Raw genomic sequence first — 10,243 nt, 5'->3', positions numbered from 1 at the left:
GTCAAGTGAATGGCACTCTGCCACGCCTCACCGACTCGGTCTCTCTCTCTCTCTCTCTCTCCCTCACCCACCACTGAGTCACCAAATTCACCGGCTCTGCGCCTATAAAGTCTCTCTCCCTCTCTCTGAGAAACTGTGTATCTGAAAAAATGGGCGTCGAGCAAAATTCAGAGCCAGCGATAGAGATCAACGGTCTGAGATTCACCTACCCGGGAATCGACGGCCATCCGCCTGCGGGCTCCACACCTCTCATCGACGATTTCTATCTCACCCTCCACGCCGGTGATCGCTGCCTCCTTGTTGGATCCAATGGCGCTGGTTCGTTCCATTTATGTTTCTTTTCCATCTTCAGCATTTTCCTTGGTACTCTGTTTTTTTTTTTTAAAAAAAAAATACTACCTGTTTGGCTGCCCAGAAAATGGAGGAAAATTTTGAGCCAAAGATTCATGTTTTCGTAGTTAAATTGTAATGGGATTTCTCTGCAATGAAATGGGGATAGTTGAAACCACTAGTCTGACATGTTCAATCCTTAGCTCTGTTTGGTTGCTCAGACTTCAAGTAAAACTAAAAAAATGAAATGGGCATAGTGGGAACCTATTGTTCTGGCGTGTTCTATCTTTAGCTCAGAGTTCTGTTTGACTCACTGGTTGGTTGGCGAGAGAAATTTGAAGGTAATTTAGAAAAAAAATTATATCTCAAAGGCTAATGTTTTCTGTAGTTAATTTGTAATTGTTTGAGAAGTGGAATCCCAATATGATGGTTTGTTTGTTGAATAATTGTATTATAACATGGGAAGAATGTTTCGTTTAACCGCTGTTTGATTGTTGAGAAAATGGAGCAAAAGATAAGAAGATAAAGTCCCAATATTTTTTATTGTTTCTTTTCCTTTATTGCATTGTCTTAGCAATCTAACTGGAATAATTCAGAATAAAAGTTCTTATTTGTGCGTGTATGTTAAATGACTGTTGTTGTAGGTAAAACCACAATTCTGAAGATATTGGGAGGGAAGCACATGGTGGAACCCCATATGGTTCGTGTGCTTGGAAGATCAGCTTTTCATGACACCACATTGACATCTTCCGGTGATCTCAGCTATCTTGGTGGGGAGGTTTGTGTTTTTCATTTTTCTTTGTCTTCAACAATTTAATGAGTCGGTCTACATAAAACATAAGCTGGTATGTTTAATTTCTTTTATAGATCTGATTATGTTGCTTTTAGGTTTACAGTTAACTTGCGAGCTTTGCTTAGATGCTCTTAGTCTTTTGTATTAGACATTGAGGAAAAAAAATTGCATGAAATCCATTTGGGATCAAACTTGCCAAAAACACCCATATGTTTTTCTTTTCAATCTTTTTTCTCCTTTGGTAAATTTTAATATATAACTCACCAAATTTTGACTTGAACATGCAAGCAAAAATTTCAGACAAATTTATTTGAAAAAATTTACAAAATTTTAAAAATATATTTTCCCCAAGTTTCCTTTTTTTTTGTGTGAATTTTAAGCAGATATCTTTACTCTTTTGTTTTGAAATTTTGTACAAGTACAAATTCCATTTGAACCCAGATTTGCATGCGCAATAGTGCTCAATTTTATGTTGCAGATGCTTGAGTATGTTGGAGAACATCTTGTAATAAAATTTGATGGCTTTAATAGTTGTAATCATGTTAACCTCTTCTTTCTTTCTTTTTTTTGGGGAATTATTTTTTTGCAGTGGAGACGAGAAGTTGCTTTTGCAGGGTTTGACGTTCCAATACAAATGGATGTTTCTGCAGAAAAAATGATACATGGAGTTGCAGGGATTGATCCTCAAAGAAGAGCTGAGTTAATCAAGGTACGATGCACTAAGTTCTTTCCTTGAGATTGAATCTTCATGCATGCGAGCTTAAACTGATAATCTTGCATAGTTTGTTTCTATATACATGGATATATGAAAAGAAAGCGTTCAAGTCTAACTCACCAGTAGGAAGAAATCAAGAAATTGCCCCAAATATTCAAGAGTTATCAATTATACAAGCCTCAAGTTACAAAAGACATTAACACTAACACACCCTTGTAATAGCTAGCAAGCTGGGACAGGACTCGTTCTCAGATTCTTCTTATAAAGAAAAAGCAACTTCTGTGTTGGATTACTCATCTAGGGTTTCTTATGTCATTGGCTAGCAAGGTGGGTGGGACAGGTTTCTTATGATATTCAAGAGAATAATACAATGTTGAATGGAAATGGAAACAGCATCTTGGCCATTGGTGATGCATGTAAAAATGTTGAATGGAAACAGCATAAGGGGTTCATTTTTTGACATTGGTGATTGTCTATGGTACAATTGATGTTGTCCCATCTCACGGCTAGCAATATGTGCAATCTGCAGTATAGGCATTTCAGATATTAATCTTATAATCTCATAGAGGATGCACAAGGTAGCTAATATTCAGAGAAGACTAGTGTAAATTGTATTTGTGAGTCCACAAACCATGTACAGTTGCACCAACATCAGGACTACCATTATGTAACTTGTTTCCTTGGTAACATAGGTACTGGACATCGATCTATCATGGAGGATGCACAAGGCATCTGATGGTCAGAGAAGACGAGTGCAGATTTGTATGGGTCTCCTCAAGCCGTTCAAGGTATTTCTGTAATATATACAATATATGAGTGCAACCACAATATTTTTTTTTTCCCTTTTTCTTTATGCACTCACCATGGGTACATTGTTTAAATTTGTATCTTAAGCTTCTTTTTTTTTTTTTTCTAGGTTCTTCTTCTTGATGAGATAACAGTTGACCTTGATGTACTAGCGAGGGCTGACCTTCTAAGGTTTCTAAAAAGGGAGTGTGTAGAGCGAGGTGGCACAATCATCTATGCAACACATATATTTGATGGCCTAGAGGACTGGCCATCTCATATTGTATGTCTGGGTTCCTTTTTTTTTTTTCCCTTCTTCTTCCAAGATGTTCTTATGTCCTAAATTTTGGATGAGTTTTCACATCTCCTCAAGATCAAAACTACTATGTTTTCAGGTTTATGTGGCTCATGGGAAGTTGCAAATAGCAATGCCTATGGATAAAGTTAAGGAAAACAGCAAATTGTCATTAATGGTAATTTGAATGTGTTTCTTATCAAATATCATAGAATTATGAGAGTGTGTGTGTAAAGTGTAACTGGGATTGGATTTGCAGAGAACAGTTGAGACATGGCTGAGGAAAGAACGAGATGAGGACAGGAAGAGAAGGAAGGAGAGAAAGGCACGTGGTCTTCCAGAATTCAACGAACAAACTGAAGGAAGCCGTGCGATAGGTGATCCGGCCCGTGCTGCTGTTCGTGCAATTAACAATGGCTGGGCAGCAGGGCGGCTGCATTCTACCGTTGCCGGAGAAGACAACTTTTCGTTCAGCTCAAATAGTGTTCTGAGGTCGTAGATGAATTCAACACAAAGGAAGAGTCCTTCATAAAACATCCACTTTGGAGAATCTATTAGGTTATGCATTGCTTGGGTTCGTATGAATTGGAATGACAACAGAAATTGTTGCATCATTTGCTGTTGTGTAATTATATCAACTGTGATATTATTATTACAAAAAAACACAATAACATTCAAATTGTTTTACGTTGCATAGATTTCTATAATACTAGTGGAAGAGGAAGAGAAAGGACTATAAAATCTTTTGCTAACTGCTAACCGTTCTAACTACTTTTGAAGGCAATTTGAAAAAATCACTAACAGTCTAGGGCGGTGCAGGTTTAAGAATTTGGAAAAACCGTTAATTGCCTATAGATATATGAAACGGCCTCGTTTTAGATTTTTCTGATTTTTTTCTTGTTCTATTTAAATAAAATAAAATAAATAAATAAATAAAAGAAGAAGTGCTAACCGGCCGTTATTAAATAACTAATAACCACCAGTTAACCGCCTTGGTGGTTAGCGGTTATAGTCAATAATTATTAACTATAACCGCATTTTCACCCCTATGCAAAACACCTTTAAAAATCTCAAACTCATTTGATTATTCAAGAGTAGTGTTATATGTTATACTCATATCTTTTTGGGTTGATGCGGCAATGTTCAACAGCTTTTGGATCGACCTTTGTTTTAAAAAGAAATGATAAATGAAAAATTAGTCAATGTGGTATAAACAATAATTTAGGTCCTTAAGAGGTAGTTCAATCGGTTGGAGACCAATAGACCATGCCTTATGAAGCGAAGGTTACTAATTTGAATCTCATCTTTCCCCTCTTGTGTGCACGTCTAAAAAAAAAAAAAAAAAATTCAAAGTTTCTCGAAGTAGGCCAAAATAACAATTTAGTTGTTGCAGTCAAATTTCGTCAAAACACTTTACGGATTTTGTTACCGTGCCATGCCAGCACCAATAAAATGCGACATGTGTCATTCTTAATAAAATAAATAAATATATAAAACTAAAAAAGTTGAAATTTGGGGGACAAAAAATAGAATTACCTTATTGCCACGGTAGCATAATGGGATGCATTTTTAAACATTTATCTCACCCCTCTTTCTATCGGAAACGGATCCGGCAAAAAAATGAGACTAAATTGTCCGCATATTATACAATACAATTATTACAATTTGAAATGGAGGGCGGCGACAAAACTGAGTTTTCTGACGAAGCCATTGAGCCCTTGAGGAATTTTTGTGTTAAAAAAAAAAAATTGTGAGAGCGAGGATATTCTGATTTGAAGAGGTTTGACATAATTAAATCAACCATTTCTTGAAGATCATTTGCTAATTTCTTGAAGAGGTACAACGGCTAATTTAATAAAAATAAAGAACAATTTAAATAATTTAAATAAGCCATTGGATGTATGTAGAGCCAAAGCGAGGCAATCATCTTTTAAGATTCCTAAAAATATTATAACCTCATCAAAACGTCCCATGAAAAGCTTTTGAAATGCAATAAGGAATTGAAAGATTAGATCATCCGCCCCATAATCAAGCCCTAGAAACTGAGGTACTCACATCTACAATTCACACCATAGCATTCACAGATGGGAGAATTATCCATAATCATAAAATGGGGTTTACCAGAGAGGGAGACAAGCTATATTTTTTTTTATATAAGTAAAAACTGAGGGAGACAAGTTATTTCAACCATAACATTGCCCGAAACACAACGGATAAATCACGTATAAACTGTGAATCATGAATTATTTAGAATCTACAAGGCCAAATGCCCCAATTTCTATGAATATAGTTGTAACAATTATCTAAACAAACAGATATATTCTCGGGACAGTAACAAGGTAAAACGCATCAACACCAAATAACAAGCGCTAACATTCCCTTTGACAGAGATTGCAGCCCAAAAAGTTGCTGAATAATAACGGATCGATCTCCTAAGCCTGCAAGAATTTAAAAACAAAAGACCAAATGAATAACAAGTCCATAATTACAATAAAAAAGTTTTTACAAGGTTATGTGTTCCAACAGTGTTAGAGCCCAACCTTGTTAGCAATATTGTTGGAAAGCCAGTCTAGACCCTCATAGAGCCCTTCCCCTGAAGTGGCACACGTGCTCTGGATGTACCTGCAACACAACCCACAATAACCAGGACTCAATCAGCAGATACTTAATTACCAATCGACGGGACAAAAACAGAGAGAGAGAGAATATACCAGTGGCGTTGGCGGAGGGAGTGAAGACCAAGCTTATCAGTAATCTCAGCAGCATTCATAGCATTTGGAAGATCCTGCTTGTTTGCAAATACAAGCAGCACAGCATCCCTCAATTCATCCTACAAATCCAACAAACAAAATTAGTATGTAAGAGAAACTTTTCAAAACACACATGGTAAGAACTAAATGGTACTGCTTGCTTACAATCAGCAATGTAGATATACACTATTTTAAGTCCTTTTTTATGCTACAAAATTAACAAGGATACATAAAACATTAATAACCAATTTCATTCTTTATGAAGATAGCCGGGCTCCTAGAAGATTAATAATGCATAATCTCAATAACAATTTCAAAGATGTAAATTTTACTTATTTCCGATGCATCCCTAACTAAATTGAAATATTAAAGGTTTTATTCAGCCAATATAAGAATTGCGCCATTCATTACCTCATTCAACATCCGGTGAAGTTCATCCCTGGCCTCAACCACACGGTCACGGTCATTGCTATCAACCACGAAGATAAGGCCCTGAGTGTTTTGGAAGTAATGTCTCCACAAAGGCCGAATCTGAATATACACAATACAGGACTCAGAAAAAGGCTTTGACACAACAATGACTACACTACAACACATGATAAAGCTTTCCACAAACTCAACAACTTGGCTTACTACTATTTTATAATTAATTCATTTCAATGAAAGCGCAAAGGTGCGCAACCAAACAATATAATTATTGAAGGAAATGAAAGCACATAAATCAAAATCACACAGACCAAATAATACCATAAGCCGTAATGAACCATCCTTTCTTTAAGGCAGTGCCCTTATCGAGCCTCTCATTTACAATGGATTTAGTTCATGAATTATGAAAACATCGAAATTTATAACTATATACAATTTCAATTTCAGCACCAAGGCAGTACATGAGCAAGCTCTTACAACAACAATCACATGCATAAACAATGCAACGCACGATACAAATGTATGCATGCCATAGTGTTCTTGTGTTGTATAAGTTACGAGGAAGGCAGCCTACCAGAAAAGCTCAGAACAGAATTAAATAAACAGCTAAAAACAATTAATTAGCAGTGATCACCTAAGTGTGCCAATTTTTAAAGCATGACATACACCATACATCCATCTACTACAGCACAATAAAAAAAAAAAAGGCATTAACATTATATACATGTATGTGTTTATGTATGTGCATGTACATATATGTTGATATCATGTATGCCACAACATGGATAGCCTTTTATATGTAGCAATGGATCACCCATAAGCGTGCCAATTTTTAAAGCATGACATGCACCATACATTCATCTACAAAAGCACAGTAAAAAATAAATGCAGACGTTAACATTATGTACATGTATGTATATGTTGATATCATGTATGCCACAACATGGATAGCCTTTCCTTATATAGCAAAGGAAAAAACTGAAAGACAAGGTGGCATTAGTAAATGTAGCTTATGATTATGTTATGTGCTGATGGTAAAACTAATCAGCACAAGACCGTCAATAAGCACATTCATATGAACAAGGATGACTACATAGAATTCATGCAGATGAAATACTTCAAACACATAGGTAAATACTTGTGCCTGCCACAGCGTGGCTAGCCTTTTCTCATACAACCAAAGGAAAAACTGAAAGATAAGGTGGCTCAAATTAATGTAGCTTATGTATGTGTTGTGTGCTAATGGGAAGGAAAGCATCCAATCAGCACAAGGCATAAGCACATTAATCGCCAGCAACTGCAACTACACATAACTCAGCCATGCATACGTGCTCATACATGTGGAATGTCTGCCACAGAGTGAATAGCTTTTTCTCATATAGCCAAGAAAAAACAGAATCAGAAGGTGGCTAGTACATGTAGCTCATGATTTTGTTGTGTGCTAATGGAGTATCATCTAATCAGCACAAGACCGTCAATAAGCACAAAAATCCAATTCAATAGAAGCAAATGCAAATGCAAGTTAGCAGACGACTGTAAGTCTCTGTCTCTCCGTTTGTATGTGAAGTATATATATGTACACACTCATGGAAAAAATGTGTATAAAAATACAATTTAATTATTTAATTAATTAAACACATTTAAGTATACAGAAAGGCACGCACTTCTATATGATTCCTATGCCAATTCAATGTACCGGGATAAAAATGCAAACAAATATTCACATTGGAAAGAATACAAATTATATTCTATACATGTTACACCAGGATTGGAGCTCCTTCATTTGCATTCACTTCTGAATTAATGGAGCTGAAATGACTTCTAATAAATTATCATCACCACCTTAAGAAATGAGCAACCACAGGCAGTTTTCCTTATTTAATTTAGCCAGAAATTCTGTTTGTTAAAAAAAAACACAAACCTTGTCCTGGCCCCCAACATCCCAGACAGTGAAGCTAATGTTCTTGTATTCCACAGTCTCCACATTGAAACCTGAGTGAAAAGGCAAACAAGGATCATTGGTCAAAATTCTGAGCAACAAAGGAATTTTTCAAAACACATCACCTAGAACTGCAAACTTGTTGCAAAACTAAACAATTGAACAATGATGAGAAATAGAAAAACACATACCAATGGTGGGAATGGTGGTCACAATCTCTCCCAGCTTGAGCTTGTACAAAATAGTGGTCTTACCCGCCGCATCAAGACCCACCATAAGAATTCTCATCTCCTTCTTGGCAAAAAGCCGGCTGAAAAGCTTGGTGAAAGACAGCCCCATCTCTTATCACAGCTGAATTCCCAAAATCCCAAGTCAGACCAAATCATATACGCGCATGCATATTTACACACCACATTACTCATAAGAACGCACACGAGACATACACGATCATGATCCTTGGCATAGAAGCACAGCAAGAGATAAGTTGGTTATTTCATTAGAATGATTTACGCATTGATATATAAAGTATTTTTTCTAACCTTGAGGTGATGTTCTTACGGATCTTCATTATTTATCTTAATGTTAAAAAACGGTGGGCTTTTAAAAAATAATCTTGCCAACTTGATCTAAAAGAACCACCTTTATCTCAGAGATGACATTTATAACCAGATTCATCTAAAAAAAGGCAAAGATTGCATCCATCAACATATTACACTACGAATCAGATCTACGCATACAAATCATAAACCTACCCAACTATACGAAAAAACAGGATCCCATTATTTCATTAAGAAAATGACAATTTCAATGGAAGACAGGCACTGATTTCGTTCTTTTGCATTTTCTACATAACAAAATGGGTTTCTATAAATCACATCCAAAAGGATCCTAGACAGAACAGATCTGCGAGAACTTCGGAACCACAAATGTCATACAAAGCACAAATCCAAATGGGTCTCCGTAAAGCACATCAAATCTGTCATCTAAAACGCAAACAAAAATCCCACAAAACATTCAAATGAACAACAACGACTCGACCAAAACATTCACAAACCAAAAGGAAACAGATTCAGATCCCAACCCAAACCCAGATCTAGAATACGCATATACATAGAGATGCTCACATGGTTTATGACAAAGGTGAAGTTGGGCAGATCTGGGAAGCTGCCCTGCGTGAGAGAGAACGAGCGAGTGCGAGAGCAAAATGGAGACGAATAGAAATGGCTGGGGTTGTGAAGGTTTTAAATAGGGGTTGGAGATAACGGTCGTTTTAACGACGTCTATCTCTTTTGGCAAAAACATTTGGTATGACGTCCGCTCTAGGGTTTGGCACGGAGTCTTTGGGAACGTATTGTGTACAGGTCATGCTTAAATTGTGGGTTCCAGTGCCAGTGTCGTTTGATCTTGCCACATCAGCACTTTTTTTTTTTTCAAATGGTTTTCGCCCATGGAGTTACATATGAAATCAAAATTACTATTTGTATAATGTTTTTCCTTCTCGGTTAATTCTATTGCGGTCTATATGGGTTGTATTCCAACTGAGCCGAGTGAAATAGTGGTTGGTCAAACTCAGCTCAAATGAGTTTGAATTAAAAGTTTAAACATATACTTATATTAAAAGTTGGACAAAGTTTTTTTTTGAAACTGGGTTGAAGAAATTTCCTCCAATCCAGTCTATAAAAATGACATGTGTCCCTTTTTTTTGACAAAGTTTTCCTCCAAACTGAGTTGGAGGAATTTCCTTCAACCTAGTCTATAAAAGTGACATGTATCTATTTTTTTAATAACATGTGAGATGCACATAAGTTTTTAATAAAATGTATTCCAACTTTGTTTTTATTATTAAAAAAACATGTAAATCTTACACGTTCGAGGGACACATGTCACTTTTATAGACTAGGTTGAAGGAAATTCCTCCAACCCAATTTAGAGGTAAACTATGTCCTTTTTTTTAATAACATGTGAGATACATATGAAGTTTTAATAAAATTTATTTCAACTTTGTCTCTACTATTAAAAAAACATGTACATTTCACATGTTCAAAGGACACACGTCACTTTTATAGACTAGGTTGAAGAAAATTCTCCCAACCTGGTTTGGAGGAAAATTTTATCCTTAAAAGACAATAGCATACTAGTCAATATTGTGTTTTGTGACAACAAATTTGCTATCTTTTTAATTAAAAGTTGAGCACATAGCTCCAAGGGC

General features: G+C 36.0%; 2 protein-coding genes across 2 annotated transcripts; one reads left to right on the top strand and one right to left on the bottom strand.

Moving 5' to 3' along the window:
* The first annotated feature begins 6 nt into the window (after nt 1–6).
* On the top strand, nt 7–3,607 carry LOC132170815 (ABC transporter I family member 20). The gene is made up of 7 exons (XM_059581931.1): nt 7–318; nt 975–1,108; nt 1,713–1,832; nt 2,531–2,626; nt 2,755–2,907; nt 3,020–3,097; nt 3,179–3,607. Exons 1-7 carry the CDS (start codon nt 150–152, stop codon nt 3,416–3,418), a joined length of 990 nt encoding a protein of 329 aa, XP_059437914.1. The 5' UTR covers nt 7–149; the 3' UTR covers nt 3,419–3,607.
* A 1,692-nt stretch (nt 3,608–5,299) lies between these two features.
* LOC132172913 (ADP-ribosylation factor) lies at nt 5,300–9,261 on the bottom strand. Its single transcript, XM_059584474.1, has 7 exons — nt 9,159–9,261; nt 8,226–8,385; nt 8,017–8,087; nt 6,081–6,200; nt 5,631–5,749; nt 5,460–5,541; nt 5,300–5,357 (listed from the first exon to the last, which is right to left on the bottom strand). The coding sequence occupies exons 2-7, from the start codon at nt 8,371–8,373 to the stop codon at nt 5,352–5,354; spliced, it is 546 nt and encodes a 181-aa protein (XP_059440457.1). The 5' UTR covers nt 8,374–8,385; nt 9,159–9,261; the 3' UTR covers nt 5,300–5,351.
* Nucleotides 9,262–10,243: the final 982 nt, after the last annotated feature.

The sequence above is a fragment of the Corylus avellana genome, chromosome ca2, assembly GCF_901000735.1.
Source record: "Corylus avellana chromosome ca2, CavTom2PMs-1.0".
Lineage (NCBI taxonomy): Eukaryota > Viridiplantae > Streptophyta > Magnoliopsida > Fagales > Betulaceae > Corylus > Corylus avellana.
Note: the sequence above shows the minus strand (reverse complement) of the source record. Positions and strands in the feature narration are given on the sequence as shown.

What these genes read in the sequence shown, in the direction of transcription:
- LOC132170815 (XM_059581931.1), top strand. Translation starts at nt 150, where the DNA reads ATGGGCGTCGAGCAAAATTCAGAGCCAGCGATAGAGATCAACGGTCTG. An exon ending in TGTTGGATCCAATGGCGCTG is followed by an intron (nt 319 to 974) that starts GTTCGTTCCATT and finishes CTGTTGTTGTAG; the next exon opens with GTAAAACCACAATTCTGAAG. An exon ending in AGGACTGGCCATCTCATATT is followed by an intron (nt 2,908 to 3,019) that starts GTATGTCTGGGT and finishes CTATGTTTTCAG; the next exon opens with GTTTATGTGGCTCATGGGAA.
- LOC132172913 (XM_059584474.1), bottom strand. Translation starts at nt 8,373, where the DNA reads ATGGGGCTGTCTTTCACCAAGCTTTTCAGCCGGCTTTTTGCCAAGAAG. An exon ending in GACCACCATTCCCACCATTG is followed by an intron (nt 8,088 to 8,225) that starts GTATGTGTTTTT and finishes CTTTTCACTCAG; the next exon opens with GTTTCAATGTGGAGACTGTG. An exon ending in ATGTTGGGGGCCAGGACAAG is followed by an intron (nt 6,201 to 8,016) that starts GTTTGTGTTTTT and finishes GTGTATATTCAG; the next exon opens with ATTCGGCCTTTGTGGAGACA.